Source organism: Schistocerca gregaria, chromosome 1 (assembly GCF_023897955.1).
Source record: "Schistocerca gregaria isolate iqSchGreg1 chromosome 1, iqSchGreg1.2, whole genome shotgun sequence".
Taxonomy (NCBI): domain Eukaryota; kingdom Metazoa; phylum Arthropoda; class Insecta; order Orthoptera; family Acrididae; genus Schistocerca; species Schistocerca gregaria.
Genome location: NC_064920.1, coordinates 973,997,798 through 974,016,308, shown reverse-complemented (window position 1 = coordinate 974,016,308; position 18,511 = coordinate 973,997,798). Strand labels below are relative to the sequence as shown.

At 42.5% G+C, this 18,511-nt stretch overlaps 1 protein-coding gene across 1 annotated transcript in view; it reads right to left on the bottom strand.

The window, feature by feature from the left end:
* LOC126282995 (uncharacterized) overlaps window positions 1-18,511 on the bottom strand; it is a 122,607-nt gene that overhangs the window by 55,690 nt on the left and 48,406 nt on the right. The window contains exon 3 of the mRNA XM_049982241.1: window positions 17,380-17,717. Within this exon, the coding sequence (XP_049838198.1) occupies window positions 17,380-17,717 (338 nt within the window). The remainder of the gene's footprint in view (window positions 1-17,379; window positions 17,718-18,511) is intronic.

The window sequence follows — 18,511 nt, the reverse complement described above, 5'->3', positions numbered from 1 at the left end:
GTGCGCCTTACAACAGGTTGCGCTGTCAGCCCAGCGTTGCTATACAATAGCCAGATATGTGTTTGCGAAGGTAGTTTCACTGCAGCTGAGCTATCTTAACGATGGGACCAGCTAAATTAACAAACTAAACTTAAGGAGATTGTGGAGAAATAAAGAATTGGAGAATACATAACAGTCACGAAACAATGTCAAGGAAAGTTTTCGTGTGTTTATGTCGCAGTTTCAAGTAAATCGGTAGGTGTCTCGCAATGCAAATTGTATAAAAATTGTCTAAACACTCATTCGGGAATTTCGAGTATGTCACGACATGTTTGTAAATTTGACCAGCGGTTTCTTCACTCTATAATTTTATTTATAGAGGACAAAGACTTAATGGCTGACAATTGTGTGGAAATGTGTGCTAAGGACTTGCTGCCATTTATCACTATATAAGCTTTCTAAATTTAGGGCAAACATTGATTGAATAGGAGAAATATATGTTGCTGGCATGTAGTGCGAAGAAAGCTTAGGATGAAAAAAAAAAGCTTCTTCTTTCAGACATGTACTTTTTAGGTTGACATAATATGAAAAACCAACTCCGTGTTTGTAAAAATATGTATGGGGAATTTAGAATGAAGTATTTTAGCCAGTTAGAATAAATTCAGTGAACACAAAACATTTATCTTGGAAAAAGTGATTAGAATTGTTGTCACTGGGTTTATATTTGGCTGAAAGACACTAAGGTTATATGAAGCAGACTTGAAAAACCTTACTTTAGTGGGCGTTGCGTTATATTATACCTCTTCCGGTACTCATGTGCAAAGGATCTCGACATTCATAAATGGTTCTGCTTACAACACAAAACACGCATTAGGGGTGACATGATAATGGTTCGAATTGAGGATAGCCAGTACAAGGAGGAGGAGATTAGTGTTTAACGTCTCGTCGACAACGAGGTCATTAGAGACGGAGCGCAAGCTCGGGTGAGGAAAGGATGGGGAAGGAAATCGGCCGTGCCATTTCAAAGGAACCATCCGAGCATTTGCCTGAAGCGATTTAGGGAAATCACGGAAAACCTAAATCAGGATGGCCGGAGACGGGATTGAACCGTCGTCCTCCCGAATGAGAGTCCGGTGTGCTAACCACTGCTCCACCTCGCTCGGTAGCCAGTACTACTCCAAACACGATGAAGCCGCAGACAAAACCGATCAGATCAAGGTAAACAAATAAGCCCGAAATACGCCGAAAATAAAAAGAAAAGACAAATAAAATATAAAATCCACAATTTTCTGGGTTACAAGGATCTGGAATGAATATACGTGGTATAGTGGGCTTCGACATCCGATACTCGGGTAAAGCACATACTCGTAAGACTACAGTAAAAGCGTACAGAATAAACTGCTCCGTATCTTATCACTGATGGAAGACGGGCAGGCAGGCAGACAAGCAAGATTCCATTAGCCTGTCTGGGTTGGTCGTTGCTCGGCTTGGATGGGAGTAAAGTATCCTGCCCGTTTGGCTGGTAACATGAGACAGCTTGCCTACCAGGCCAACAAGCAACCACGGGCAGGTTAAAAGCGTAACGTGTACACCTCTGCTCTACACACACACACACACACACATCTACTTGCTTTACCGATGTCCGCGCCTTACTCCATATACACACATCAAAAAAAGTTTTCCATCATCCATTCCGGTTCCCAGAAATCCTGAAAATAGACTTTGACTGTGGATATTGTATCAACGACACAGTCCCTTTCACTGTTCAGAGATGCCTCTAAACCCGCCCAAAGATTTAAATAACCATACATTAGCAGCGCCTATTAGACGGAGGGGGTCGGACGGCTGATCAGTTCCAGTCATTCCACCAGTTAGGAGGTACACGGCTCGTGTTTTCTGTAATTCCACCATGCCTAGACGGTCAATACCGGGATTCGATCGCGTCCACATTTCTGCTTTTTGCCAGGAAGGGATCTCAACAAGGGAAGCGTCCAGGCGTCTGGGATGAACCAAAGCGATGTTGTTCGGACATGGAGGAGATACAGAGGCACATGAACTGTCATGTGAAAATCAGGTTTTGAAATTAGTGCCAGTACTGTCAGACAGAGTCCTTGGCACCAAGTATGGCTGTGAAGACTTGCTCGGTTTTGCTTGACGTTGTCACCGTCCTGGCACGTGTTAGCTTACAGAACCTGCCTTGTGATTGGTGGACGTGTAGGGGCGGGTCCGGCGGAAGCCGTCGCAGCAATCCCGTGACAGATTGCGTCAGTCAGCTCACGCCACGCGAGTATTTATACCGGCGCGCCTGCCTGCAGCGCGCCAATCTTGTCGCGTGATGATCTTACATCAGACAGGTCTCGCTCTACCTGTCTCCCCAGCGTCACGCGCGCCTATTCTTGCCCGCTCCCGATGCAGGGAAATACAACCGAAAGTACGACTGCAGGCCAACAGACTGAAGCGCCAGCCCCGTATCGGTACCTTCCTATACTCTTTACTCTATCGATTGCTTTTTCCTGTGTTATGGCGTCCATGTGTGCTAAAGTATATGTCTCGCAATAATATAATTTTGTAGCTGCATTTAGTGGCACACGTGGGTGGTATCTGCAAACTGTGTTGCGAGTAGAGTTAGTAGCAAAGAAGTTATAAATTAAAACATCATACCTAATGCTGAAGTTTGACTACATGAACAGAAAATACAGTCAGCGATAAACTTTCTTGCTTTCATTATTTTGCTGGTGTGTCAACGAGAAAGAGTTCCAAAAATGTTTAAAATCACGTGCAAGGTTTGTTTCCATTCTCAAACACTGGAAAAATGTGGACTGCGTAATTGGGGCGGCATGAGTTAAGCTAGCTCAAGACACATACCCATTTTCTAACTTTGGTATGTCACTTGTTATGTTAAACCTTTAACATTATGAGTAGATTCTGACAGCATTTAAAATTTTTAAATTTGGTCACTGTTTCTATGAAATGAAATTATTATACGGTATCATGAAATAATACTAATTTTTGTTGGCCCTGGAAATTGTTAAACAGGCAACCTGTTATGGGGCTCCGTTATTTAACCTTTTAGTAATGCAGAAGTGTACATCCACACACCAAAAATTTGATAAGGATTTGCACACTTTCCATTTCTCGACCACTGCACTGTCTACTGCTGCTTACAGTCAAAATTAACTATTACTGAATGGCTCTGTCCATTTTGCTGATAGGGATTGTCTATGAATTTTTTGCTCACTTTCCTTTCTACTACATTTCATATATGAATTATAAGAGGGCCATTTCATGACTAATAGAAATAATTTCTGTGTTCAACCACATGTTTACTTTACAGCATCTTTTTTATAGGCCTCCAAACAGCTTTCCTGGTTCTCAGTGACTGAGTTCTAACTTCTAGGATGCTTTGTTATTTCACCCCAGACACCATTTCTGGTCGTACGTCGAGGGGCTCGGGCAACGGGAGCAGGAAGCTCTTCCGTAGAAGAACACAGATCCTTGCTACAAATTCCGGCAGTCATCAAAATAAAATGCGGCAACGCAAGACGTAGAACGTGGAATTCCGCCACAATGAGTTTTTGGTGGTCATAAGTAAAGATCAACACTTATTTGACATTTTACTTAGTTCGTCGATTTATTAAGCATAACTTATCCACTCGTTGAACTGTTTCATACATTCGGCTCGAAGTTACACGTTCGACCAACAGCGACATTTTGCATTTCGATTGAAGAATGCTTCACTTCCAACCTCGAATCCTTCTTTCAGTAACGGTACGTTACACAGACGTATCTGTTTCTTTCCAACGGTCAAGTAGAGAGAATACCACTATGCAGAAACATTTATCTTATCTTAATCATACGTTAAAATTCGCATCGATGAATTAGTAATTCGTATAAAACACAGAAAGTTCATTTGTTGGTTGGTTGGTTGGTTGGTTGGAGAGTACCAAACAGCGGGGTATCGGTCCCATCGGATTAGGGGATGATGGGGAAAGACGTTGATCGTCCCCTTTCAAAGGAACCATCCCGGAATTTACCTGAAGCGATTTAGGGGAATCAGGGAAAACCTAAATCAGGATGGCCGGGGGTGTGTTTGTACCGTTTTTTCCCGAATGGGAGTCCAGCGTGCTAACCAATGCGCTATCTCGCTAGGTCCCTCCATTTGCCGCACGATCATCTTGATAAAGAGCAGCTGTCACAAGTGTTACTCTATAATCATGAGCTCTCTGGTCTTTGGTCATAATTCATGCTCACACAACGCCGGCCGCGGTGGTCTCACGGTTCTAAGCGGTCAGTCCGGAACCGTGCGACTGCTACGGTCGCAGGTTCCAATCCTGCCTCGGGCATGGATGTATGGATGTGTGTGATGTCCTTAGGTTAGTTAGGTTTAAGTAGTTCTACGTCCTAGGGGACTGATGACCACAGCAGTTAAGTTGCATAGTGCTCAGAGGCATTTTTTGCTCACACAACCAACACGGAAACAGTGAGGGCACTGCAGTTCATTTTACTGTTACATCAGCGTAAATGTCACTAGAAGCATTAAGATTTTTCGTATAGCTTTTGGCCTTTACAGTTGTTACCATAAGTGGCCGCGCGGAGTGGCCGAGCGGTTTGAGGCGTCATGTCACGGATTGTGCGGCCTTTCCCGCCGGAGGTTCGAGTCCTCCCTCGAGCATGGGCGTGTGTGTTGTTCTTAGCGTAAGTTAGTTTAACTTAGGTTAAGTAGTGTGTAAGAACAGGGACCGATGACCTCAGCAGTTTGGTCCCATAGGACTTCACACACATCTTAGCATTTTTGAGTTGTGATCTTCGACAGTCACAGAGTAGGACAGCATCGCAAGCTATGTATTACGCACGTATTTCTTAAAATCTAACAGTGCTGTGTCTGCTACGCTTGCTTCTTTCTCCAGCATTCGGCTAAAAGTTAATGTAATGTCACTATCGTTCGTAGTCCAATCATCGGTGTTTCCGTGCTGTGAATTATTTACGAAATAATACCTGTCAAATATAAACAAATAAAAAATGAACAGGCTTATTTTGCAGGTTCATATTTAGTGTCTGATGTTACGTCTACTTATACACCAGGACGGTGTACCTCAAATACACTACTTTCTGTTGACACTAGCGTCTTAAAGAGAAGGTTTTTTGAAATAAAATCTATACTTTAGAATTGATTCTACTATTGTTTGAGAACTTATTTATCCGGAGGAATCATCACTTTAATTAAAGCAGCAGCGTGAAAATACGTGAATGAGGAAACGAAGCTTGACGTGTGCTGTCTTACGGCTACTGCAGTTCACGTAACTAACTTCTAAAAAGTCCTTTGGTGTACGTCTCACCTAAGACTACAGTCATTTTGTCTCACATAAACATAATGCACTTACAAGGATAGGTCCCAAGCGGTGAGTTCGCCTTTTTGAAGCCATCTATGTTGTGATGTAGACTAAGGTCCCAAGTGTCACATCTAGCAACCAATTCACCCTGGTGCCCCTCGTTTTCAAGTAATCAAGAAAAAAACATTTTGGCAGTTTGCTTGACACTCTACAGCTTTAAGAAAGAAATGTTATGCAGACTAGTTACGTAGCGCAATGGTTAAGGCAGAATCCTCAAATGCAAAAGTTTATGTGGTCGTGTCTCATCAGATGCTTTGAAACTTCATATTCTTAAATCTTTATTGAAATGACTTCGATAATTATTTTTATTCAATTAATTGGTTAAATGTAATTTCCTTAAATAATGTTCCTTTGTCACATCAGTTTAATCACTGTATTGCCTTTTTCAATTGCACCCATTTTTTCTTCCTATCATTCCACTAGAGTATTTGTTCATGTATTGTGGAATGGTTGACACTGCCATACAGCGAACAGCAGGTTGCCCCAGAATTGCATATCTATGGAAATGGATGTCATTTAAATCAGTAAGCTTGCTATCAACGACTGTTAACGAAATAAACAGCAAGAAAATAACGTGAATGGATGTCAGAACCTTTCGAGCGTCCCAGACAAGAACACTCACATGGGTCATGTTTTATAAACTAGACCTTCCACTAGGGAGGGGGCTATATATATATGACATAAAACAACACTTGAAGAACGCAAAACAAGAAATCTTCAACAATTAATGGAAAAGAGAAAAGTTCTTACAATTTGTAGACCTTATTAAAATGCTGTATTTTAAGTCAGTTTAAAAGTTTTGTGATGCCTGTTGCTGAAAAATTCCATACAACACTTCTTTTTTTAAGCTACGAAGCATCATCCAAAATTCGAATTTTTTTTTTTCGTCGATCACAAGCAAACGAAGACCTACCAGGGTGAATGGCTGAGCGTGTGATACCTGGAACCTTACGCTACGTAATTATGTAGATAGTTTCAAAAATTCTTCCCACTGCTGAGGACCTCTTCTTGTTAGGAACACTTAAAGTAAAACCAAGATGACGAAGTGTTCGCTACAGATATTCACGTAAACTTAAAATTATGAACCAGACTGAGATTTGACTCTGGAAATATTCCTTTTTCATCCATTGGTTTTACACCTATTCATCCGACCTGTTAGCCTTTCATTTCTTAGAAGGCCCTTAGCAGATAACACATGAGTGGAAATATATCCTCAAACAGTCTAAATGAAGAATATTAGAGAATATATAACCATGGACGAGCCAGAAGAGATTAAGAAGACAGAGCGTGCGTGGAAAAAATCTTCATTCCAAGCCAACATCTACAAATTGTGGAGAGCTTAACAGATATACGTTCTGTTTGCAATCTACACAAAGTAGTCTAACGCAGAAAAAAGCTAGAGGAAAAACAAACATGAAAAATTTAGTCTATCGTTAGGTTGGAGGAAATACACTGGTCAGCCAGACCATTATGAGAACCGACCTACTACCGATATAAACCCATCCAGCTGGCGAGAAATGACTGCTACTTAGACACACAGCACGGTGCACGTAGTATCATTGAGTGCGCTGCCCATGTATAGACTGGGGACGGCGCGCGATTGATCTGTGTTTGATCCACATGAGATTGTGACGGCCCGGCGGCTCGGCACGAGCATTTCGGAAACTGCACTACTTGTCAAGTGTTCGAGGAGTGATGTGGTGAGTGTCTTCAACACGTGGCAAAACATAGCTGAAACCATGTCCGGATGTCATAGGGTTGGACGATCACCCACCATCAAAGGTGTCGTCCGTCGTGGGCTGGGCAGACTGGTGAAGCAAGGCAGGCGGCGAACTGTGGCGGAACTAACATCAGACTTTAATGCTGGGCAGAGTAAAAGTGTGTCCGAACAAAGACTCCATCGGACACTCATAACAAGAGGCCTTCGCAGCCGATACCCATGCATGTGCCAGTGTTAACACTAAGACTAAATTGGCACGTGACCATCGGCACGGGACGTTGGCGCAGGGGCAGAGCGTTGCATGGTCTGATCAATCTCGATACCTTCTTCATCATGCCGATGGGTCGGCGAGAATCCGTCGTCTTCCAGGGGAACAGTTCCTTGACAACTGCATTGGGAATTTTTTGGGTGTGTTTTCAAATACATTCCCGTGAATTAACCTTCGCACTAAATTTTTTTTATAAATTTTAAACCTAAAACTTACTCAGATATTTTTCTTTCTTTCTCATGTCTGTAAATTATCAAGGTGTAATATCAGATAAAGAAGCAATTTCAGAATCACTACTAAATTTGAGAGAAGGTTGTAGAAATTTAACTCAAAATCTCCTTTCTCTGGCTCTTTCTTTCATTACATCTTAGGCTGACGAACTGTTGAATGTTTTCATTGACGGCGTCGACTTTTCACTGCGCCATTTCAATGTTCTTCGTCTTTTTGACTGATACGCATATTTTCATGTTGCATGCAGGTTCTACTCTGTGGTGATGTCGACGCTGGATAGTAATTCGTTGCGGGCTGCATCAAAAGAATCGGAATTTTTGTTTGTTGTCAAGTGTAATCCAGTCCACCCAAGTAATTTATTTTAGGAGTGAACTGGTCTACATGGAATCTATAATACTTATTACTTATAATTATGTGCTTATTTTCGCACTATGTATCCAGTATTCTTGTGTAGTCTGTTTCTATTCTGAAGGATATGAGAATAACGAAAACAACTATTCCTGTTTTCAAGAACACAGCGGCTTTGGGAGGTTCTAAATCTGATCGTTGTCAATAAGTGAGATGTCTGAACAGATTCGCACTCGGAAGAAACGGATTTCAGATAGTTGTGCATAAAGCTAACATGAGTTTACCGAGTTTTATCTAAGTCCGTGCGGCCACGCCCATTCCAGTTTTCTTGTTCAAATGAGTCAGTGTTCATTCTCTGAATACGTGTTAAACTGAACAGAAATGTTATCTACACGCCTTCATTTTTCCTGATCTACACTGAATGAAGATAATATGCGATATGCTCGATATTACTCATCCTGTCGGATGGCCAGGTATAAGAGAAGACACAAGTACGAAGATTGGTTGGAGCAAGTGTATCTAAGAAAGAAAAGGAAGATGTAAGTTTAATGCCCCATCGACGACGAAGTCGTTAGAAGCGGAGCATAAGCTCGGTTTGAGGAGGGCCGGGGAAGGAAGTTTGTACTATTTTGAAATGACCGTACGGCATGTACCTTAAACGATTCAGGAAAACCTCCAAAAATGTACACCTGGTTGGTCAAATGGCGATTTTACGCGCTGTCCTCCCCAATAAGAGACCAGTGTCAGCCCACAGCATACCTTGCTTCGTAGGAAAGACTACGAGAGTGTTGTGTGTACGGTGGCAACTTTGATTCATTTGCTCTTAAACTGATTGTACGATAATTCGGTCATTATCCCTCCTTGCCATCTTCCAATTGTGTGGATGGTATCTTTGCGAAAGTGTGATGATATCTCCAGTTTCATATAATCCACACACCAACTGGAATTAACAGAGTACAGAATATGAACTGAATGTAAATTGAAGAAAGACTAAAATAACAAGAAGTACCAGAAATGAGAATAGGGAGAAACTTAACATTGAAATTGGTGACTACGAAGAAAATGCAGGAATTCTGCTGTTTTGGAAGAAAAATACTAGTAACACATGGAGGAAGATGCAAAGAGCAGGATGACACAGGTAAAGAGGGCTTCCCTGGCAAAAAGAAGTCTCTGAGTATCAAACGTTGGCCTTAATTTGACGAAGAAATTCATGAGAATGTATGACTGGAGTACAACACTGTATGGATATGAATAATGACTATGAGAACATCTAAAAATGAGAGAAATGAAATGTGTGAGAATTGGTGCTATAGATGAATGTTGACTGGTCAGATAAGAGAAAAGGAAGTTCTCCACATACCCGACGGTGCTTTCAAATGGCTCTGAGCACTATGGGACGCAACTTCTGTGGTCATCAGTCCCCTAGAACTTAGCAGTACTTAAACCTAACTAACCTAAGGACATCACACACATCCATGCCCGAGGCAGGATTCGAACCTGCGACCGTAGCAGTCGCACGGTTCCGGACTGCGCGCCTAGAACCGCGAGACCACCGCGGCCGGCATACCCGACGAGGAAATGAGTACGTAGAAAACATCGGTATGCTGAGGAAAACGAACGATACTATATGTGCTAAGATATCACGCAATAATTCTCATGGTACTAGAAGGAGCTGCACACTTTAAAAGCTATAGGGGAAGATAGACCTTGGAGAAGACTGATGACCCAAAACAAGAGGCCTAAGAGAAGGGACTCGCATGGCATTTGTCAAAAAGAAAAGAAGAACTAAAGCGTTACACAACATAACTCTATTATTGTCCAAATCAACGCTTCCTGCAAAACCTTAATCCTTCATGAATCAGACAATATCTCCGAAACTCAGAACAGGTTTCCCAGTCACAGATTTCAACTTCACCGTTGTGATCAATTTGGCTCTGGGCTCATAAAGAAGAACTCCACGAAGTAGCTCTTTAGGTGTGTATCTATTGTGTGAACTACTGTGACGATTTCTTGCACAATACAGTGATGTGTTCCTATTATTCTGGACGATTACATTTGTTAAGGAAAAGGAAACTGGTCAGACCTGCGGTAGGTGGTGCATAACCCAATCGTGTTTAATAGTATCGAGAGGGTGGTAGGGCCTATCTATCCGATAGACATTTCACTGTCAACAATATCACATATGCTCATTCCTGGAATTATGAGTTGTAGTTTTGAGTGTAGCCCACAAGAAATGCTTGCAGTCTTTCAAAAAGGGGGATTATTTCAGCATTCTTTCCTTCCCTAGGAGCCCTAACACTGATGACTGAAATTTCTTCCACAAATTTTTCACCATTTGTCACTGTTTCCTGACAATAATTCGGGAATATGCCATGTCACAGTGAACGTAAAGTCTGATAAAGACCAATATGAAATATCCGCCTCGATTAGAACCATAAATAGTCGCAGAATTCTAAAGGACTCCAAAATGGATTAAATAAAATCAACCAAATCTGATTATTATGACAACGTTTATCCATGAATTTGTGTTATGAATGTAGATGCATGACGTTCGGAGAGATTTTTTTTGTCTTGCTTCGCCGTAGCACGATACCCATTAGAATATGAAGGCTCTGGCCATTTAAGAAGTCAGTGCATTTACGATTTTTGATTACAGGCTCTGGTTGCTTGTAGTATAAAGAGTTGGTGTTCTATTTTAAATTGACATGTAGCTGTATTGTATGATCATGCCGACAGCTACGCATGTAACAGAAAATACAAAAAATCGCTCAGACGTAGAAAATAAACATTAAAATCCACTCAAAGAAGAATCTAAGGCTTGTTATGCGTCGAGCCATTTAATTCTCAGAGACTGTTCATTTGTACTGTAAATTCAGTTAATGTTTCTGGGAATTGGTAACAGACACAACCATGATACCACGACAAAATACGTGTCCACAGGTAAGCCAAAATCGCTCCCATAATGTAGGCAAATCGAGTACGTCTAATAAGATACTCACTCAAGAAATTGCTCTTCTAAAACATTAAGGAGAAAATTTATAACTTATTGAAAATGAATTAACAACCTTCCAGGCCTAAATTCAATAAAACAAGACTGTCTACATAGAGCGGGCTAGTGTTAAATCCTATAGCCGATCTGTGGCTGCAGCAATCAGTGGAGACATTTTAGAGTCTCAGATTAAATTTCAAGCATATGTATCTGGTAATTTAATGAATTTAAACTTCTACAGTGGGAAATTGTTTGGTAATTTGAGAGTTTTACTAATATGGTCATCTTCATTACTATTATTCAGCTGGCTACGGAAAATGTGTTGTAAATTTGTTGTTGTAAACCGACTATGAAGAACTTAGAAAAACGTCACAGGAATTGAGCATCCTTAAGAAACCATTTTAACTACTGTCTGTCGGAAGTACTTACGGTTCAGCGATGCCTTCGACATGGGGATTTAATTTTTTGGTCCTACAAAGTAAATGCGATCCTCATGGGTGTGAAACAAACCCACCGAAAACTTTGTCCGAATTTGGTTTGACTTAGTGCAACATGGCAAGATCGTTCCCATCAAAGAACGGCGAAGCAGCTGCCACGTCCTGTAAAGTGACACCCCATGATTCTCACGCACAAATTTAGAGGAAACTGGCCGCGCATGCTCCGTATCTGAAACCAGTTTATCCTGACAACTTGAGTGAAGGTCACTGTTGTAAGAGAAAAGCTTGAGGAGTATGAACATCAGCATCGGGTTGTGGAAAGTACTTGGGTGCTTATCTGAGTGGCAGGCACGAAGGGTTAACTTGCTACGAGGTCAGCATGGTGCTTAGGCTATATGATAATTAATTTATATTAATATGTCGTGTACTGAGTTGCGAAGTAATCATTCTTATTTTTATCGAATGTGTATTACACTGAATATGCGAAGTTCTTGTTAAAATGGCTCCGTTGCACACACTCAAAAAATAGTTAGATTTTGGAAAGGGGATATAAACACCCATATATCGGTGAACAAACTACGAAGTATCCACAGAGCGTAGCGTTCTGTCCTGCCAAAGCCGGTCGGAGTGGCCGTGAGGTTCTAGGCAGTACAGTCTGGAACTGAGCGACCGCTACGGTCGCAGGTTCGAATCCTGCCTCGGGCATGGATGTGTGTGATTTCCTTAGGTTAGTTAGGTTTAATTAGTTCTAAGTTCTAGGCCACTGATGGCCTCAGAAGTTAAGTCGCATAGTGCTCAGAGCCATTTCTGTCCTGTCAATATTGAGGACATGAAGCACAGCTCCCCAAATCAGGTGGACAAGGTTCTGATGGAAAATCGAACGTGGTCTCGTTGCAAGAAATATTGTGCCATTTGTTGAAATTATTTAGTGACCTCGGAAGGCATTACTTCGTTAAAAATATCCTATAAAGCTAAATATCTCGAAGCTTGAACAGAGTTCGACAATGGTCTATCAGTCGATAATCAAGTGTAATTACCCACTACCAGCCACACATAACAACCGCGGTAAATAGCCCGGAAAACCCACCCTCCGAAGAGGGCGACGTTTAGAACTTGGAAGGAAGCAATTAGGCTTCTGGATAGTGCTCACGGGGATCCTCGCGGAGGCGGTGACGCCGAAGTATGCGTACTGTTAGTACAGATCGAGGGCCGGAGTTGAAAAATATACTTACGTTACCACCAGTTGCCGTGCAGCCCATGGTAATTGTAACTAGAGTAGTCGGGACGGCGTAATTTATATTCCCGTCGCTGCTGTATCAAGACTGCCCTTTTCTGCTGAAAGTATCCGCACGTTAGCCCAATACGATATTGCAGTGTCAGTGTTATTCTGATTACGATGCAAAGTTCTTTGGACATGCATGGGAACAGAAACTGTTACGACAACAACCGTTAATAAATACATTAAATGTATTCGCAATTGCGAATAAGGACAACCATCAGCTATAGAATGGAAAGACGACAATGAAAATTTGTGACGGACCGGGACTCAACCCGGATTTCCCGCTAATCGCGAGCGGTCGCCCTCCCATTATCATAATTATTTTTATTTTGTTTGTCTCGAATGCTGATGATGAAATGATGAAGGCAACACAAACACCCAGTCTCCGGTCAGAAAAAAAGTCCCCCATCCAGCCGGGAATCGAACCAGGTACCCTGTGATTCAAAGTCAGCAACTCTAGCCACTTTTTTTTTAGACACAAATTTCAATAAAGCCAGCAGCGAAAAAGCAATAAATAAATAGGAGCAACAAACAAGAACTGTCAAACATAAAATTTTTCCGTAAACATCTTAAGATGACGCATGATACTCTCACAAGACTTAGCTGTAAACTAAAGGTAGCTGCCTTCACCTAACAATGACAGTACTGTCCTATAACGCAGGTATCACAGCTTCCAACCAGTGTGTTCTAAAAAGCAATGCTACACCTATTTTACAATATGTGCTTCCATAAAGGTCAACTAACAGAAAATATTACACCTCGCTCCGTTACTTACAGTAAGTTGATGGCTCTCTCACAAGGAGGGTATCACTAAAGTGAGTTCATAAATGACACTTGGGCACTTCTGTATTCTCATTTAACAAGCTGACGCATTTCTATTATCAAGAGCTAGAAATCTCAGCTTCTTCTAAATCTGACAGCAACCGCCGTTCATCCTCAAAGTCCAGTACCCTCACGCTGCACGTGATGTTACCCAACGAATGCTGCTCACTCCTGAGGTGCTACGCCACCGCCGGTGAGCCGTTATCTTTATTATATTGCTCTTTAGACCTTATTTTAAAATTTTAGCCGTTTTCCCTACGCACTTATTTTCACAATTCTGACACAATATTACTAACAAAACACAGCATAAAAACTTTTGTGCGCGCAGAGTACAGCAGTGCAATAAATCTTTTGTAACATACCCGAGTTTGTAACGTTTCCCTGTACATATTACATGTGTTTTTACAACAGACCGATAAAAAAATTAACTTTACTGTACTACGGTTGTCTTGACACGTTCAAAATTCCATAGGAGTTTTTAAAATGTATCAAGGCAACCGTAGTACAGACAAATAACATCTTTTTTTTGTTGGTCTGATGTAAAAACACATGTATTAGTACAATAAAACATTACAAATGAGGGTATGACCAAACTATTTGTTGCACTGCTGTAAGCTGTGGACACGAAATGCTTGTACTTTATGTTTTGTTAATAACATTGTATCTTATAAGACGGGTAATGGGTTGAGAATGAACGATAAGTTCGAAACTAGTCACCAATAAAAATGTTATTTGCAGCTTTGATGGAAACCTTAATGAATAAATTACAAATATTTTGAATTGCTGATCCCGATACCAACACAGAGTTAGAGTTACGTAATATTTTCTGTTGGCTACTCTTTATGCATGCACACATTGTAACAAAGCGTACTTTTGGTTTGTAGTACTTGCTAGGACTTGACATCTAACATTCAAAGATCAAATAAATTACGGAAGTGCAGCCGGGTGACGTAGTCGACAAGTATCGATGGTTGTCGGTGACGTCACCCGGGTGCATTCCCATTATTGATGTGAGCATATTATACGTTTGCAGCAGCTCACGTGTCACAGCTTTCAAAGATCTTACGATACACAGTAGCATCGTTTGTGGCTGTGATACATACGTCATTGGACAGTAGTGTCACTGACAGTGAAAGACAGCTGCCTTTAGTTTACAACTGAGCCTTGTGAAAGTGTTTGATACAGTTCCCCACAGCCGTTTAATGACCAAAGTAAGAGCAAATGGACTATCAGACCAATTGTGTGATTGGATTGAAGAGTTCCTAGATAACAGAACGCAACATGTCATCCTCAATGAAGAGAAGTCTTCCGAAGTACGAGTGATTTCGGGTGTGCCGCAGGGGAGTGTCGTAGGAACGTTGCTATTCACAACATACATAAATGACCTTGTGGATAACATCGGAAGTTCACTGAGGCTTTTTGCGAATGATGCTGTGGTATATAGAGAGGTTGTAACAATGGAAAATTGTACTGAAATGCAGGAAGATCTGCAACGAAGTGACGCATGGTGCACGGAATGGCAATTGTATCTCAATGTAGACAAGTGTAATGTGCTGCGAATACATAGAAATAAAGATCCTTTATCATTTAGCTACAATATTGCAGGTTAGCATCTGGAAACAGTTAATTCCATAAATTATCTGGGAATAGGCAATATGAGTGATTTAAAATGGAATGATCATATAAAGTTGATCGTCGGTGAAGCAGATGCCAGACTGATATTCATTGGAAGAATCCTAAGGAAATGCAATCCGAAAACAAAGGAAGTAGGTTACAGTACGCTTGTTCGCCCACTGCTTGAATACTGCTCGGCAGCGTGGGATCCGTACCAGATAGGGTTGATAGAAGAGATAAAGAAGATCCAACGGAGAGCAGCGCGCTGCGTTACAGGATCATTTAGTGATCGCGAAAGCGTTACGGAGATGACAGATAAACTCCAGTGGAAGACTCTGCAGGAGAGACGCTCAGTAGCTCGGTACGGGCTTTTGTTAAAGTTTCGAGAACATACCTTCACCGAGGAGTCAAGCAGTATATTGCTCCCTCCTACATATATCTCGCGAAGAAACCATGAGGATAAAATCAGAGAGATTAGAGCCCACACAGAGGAATACCGACAATCTTTCTTTCCACGAACAATACGGGACTGGAATAGAAGGGAGAACCGATAGAAGTACTCACAGTACCCTCCGCCACACACCGTCAGGTGGCTCGCGGAGTATGGATGTAGATGTAGTGTGGTGCGTCAACATGAGGTGTTTAAGGAACAGTTCTATTTGACGGTGCATGTTTGCAGATGACTTCTTACTGTTGACCGTGCACAACGGCATACATGCTTCGAGGTATACTACAGTACGATATAAATATTTACATAGCCGTCAGTAGCTGCACTATTACGATGTATTGTTTCCTCATTTTATAGCACCTGATGGGATGACGTAGTCCCAAAATATATCGTAAATATATTACACATTTAACAACTGATCCGTAATATTGTCAGCACTGGTGTGTTTCAAATTGGACGGTATTCCTCCGAGGAATGGTTCAGAAATACCATACCAAACGCAGTTGGGAGGGAAAATCGTTCATTACATAGCAGTGCTTTGAAGAAGAAGGAAAAGTGAAACTTGGCGGGATAAAATGAACCTACATAAGGCCTACATAAGGGGAAAAAGCCTACATCTACGTCTACATGGTTACTCTGCAATTGACAGTTAAGTGCCTGGCAGAGGGTTCATCGCACCATTTTCATACTACTTCTCTACCATTCCACTCTCGAATGGTGAGTGGGAAAAAGGAACACCTAAATCTTTCCGTTGGAGGTCTGATTTCTCTTATTTTATTATGATGATCATTTCTCCATACTTAGGTGGGTATCAACAAAATATTTTCACATTAGGAAGAGAAAGTTGGTGAATGAAATTTCGTAGCCGGCCAGAGTGGCCTAGCGGTTCTAGGTGCTACAGTCTGGAGCCACGCGACTGCTACGGTCGCAAGTTCAAATCCTGCCTCGAGCATGGATGTGTGTGAGTCCTTAGGTTAGTTAGGTTTAAGTAGTTCGAAGTTCTAGGGGACAGATGACCTCAGAAGTTGAGTCCCATAGTGCTCAGAGCCGTTTGAGCCATTTTTGAAATTTCCTAAATAGATCTCGCCGCAAAAAAATGGCCTTTGTTTCAGTGACTGCCACCCCAACTCGCATATCACATCAGTGACACTGTCTGACACGTATTGCGCGATAACACGAAACGAGCTGCCCTTCTTTGCACTTTTTCGGTGTCCTCCGTCAATCCTACCTGGTAAGAGTATTCCAGCAGAGAACAGACAAGCGTAATTTAGGCTGTCTCTTTAGTGGTTTTTTCGCATCTTCTAAGTGTTTTGCCATCAAAGCGCAGTCTTTGTTTCGCTTTCCCCAAAATATTTTCTCACCGAGCGAGGTGGCGCAGTCGTTAGCACACTGGACTCGCATTCGGGAGGACGACGGTTCAATCCCGTCTCCAGCCATCCTGATTTAGGTTTTCCGTGATTTCCCTAAATCGTTTAAGGCAAATGCCGGGATGGTTCCTTTGAAAGGGCACGGACGATTTCCTTCCCAATTCTTCCCTAACCCGAGGTTGCGCTCCGTCTCTAATGACCTCGTTGTCGACGGGACGTTAAACACTACCCACCTCCACCAAAATATTATCTGTGTGGTCTTTCCAACTTAAGTGGCTCGTAATTGTGATTCCTAGGTATTTAGCTGAATTGACAGCCTTTAGATTTGTGCGATTTATCATCTCCGTAAGCATTGGGACGAGAGTCACCAAAGCGGGAATAGATAAATTTGGTATTAACACATCACCGTCAGTGTATTTGCTGCAAGTCGCGAGTGTACACGAAATGGTGTGACAGTGCAAGCAGTGCAAGCAGTGCGTGTACTTACTGAAGAAGGCGGCTAGCAGCAGCGCGAGGAAAGCGGCGACGTGCAGCTTCATGTCGGGCGAGTGTCGGAGCAGCGCGGAAGAGGCGAGGCTGGTCTGCGGGAGGTCTGCGGCGGCTATCCGGAGCGTCTGCGTGCTGCGGCGACGGCGGGCGGCGGCGGATTGCTGCGGAGGCTGCCCGCGGCCGCCAGACGTACTCCCGTCGCGACGCCACCCCACCACCGCCGGCGCCACCACGTGCTGTTTACCAATAAGCGGCCCGCAGCGCCGCGCCGAGCGCCGCTCGTACGGCCCCGCCGCCAGATGAATGGAGCGTGCCCTCTTGCGTAAGGCCTGCGCGCTTTTCGGCGCAGTTCTCGAGATGCATACGTGATCGTCTTATCGACACCTCTTTTACAGCTCTCGCTATCTGGCTGTTCCTTCACAGTCAACGCCTTCAGGCTGTTATTTCACGTAAAGACAGTACTTCTTTTTGTACAGTGTGCTAAACGGCCGACCGTTTCCAAGTAGTCGGAGAACCCAATAGCAGCTTCCCAAGAAAATTAATAATAATAATAATAATAAAAACACTCTACCACAGGGCTCAGTCCTTGCCCCACTTCCATTCAGATTGTACATAGCCGCGCAGGATTAGCCGAATCACGGTAACTCATCGCGTTCGGTCAGAGGGTTAGCTGCCCTCTGTAATAAAAAGAAACTGAGTTAATGGAACAACGACGAACTGAAATGGGTGTCTTGCGACGTCCGCCACGAGCAGATACAACGAACGAAAACGAACAAAATGAGATTTTTAAAAAAAGCCGGCACGGTAGCTCAGCGTGTTCGGTCAGAGGGTTAGCTGCCCTCTGTAATAAAAAAAACTGAGTTAATGGAACAACGACGAACTGAAATGGGTGTGTTGCGACGTCCGCCCCGAGCAGATACAACGAACGAAAACGAACATGCCGGCACGGTAGCTCAGCGTGTTCGGTCAGAGGGCTGCTCGCCCTCTGTAATAAAAAAAAAAAATAAAAAAATAAAATAAAAAAAATAAAAAAAACTGAGTGAAGGAATCAACGATCAACCTGAACGGATGTCTCGTGACGTCCGCCCAGACCGAACGCAACGAACAATACCGGCGGTCTAAGGCGCTGC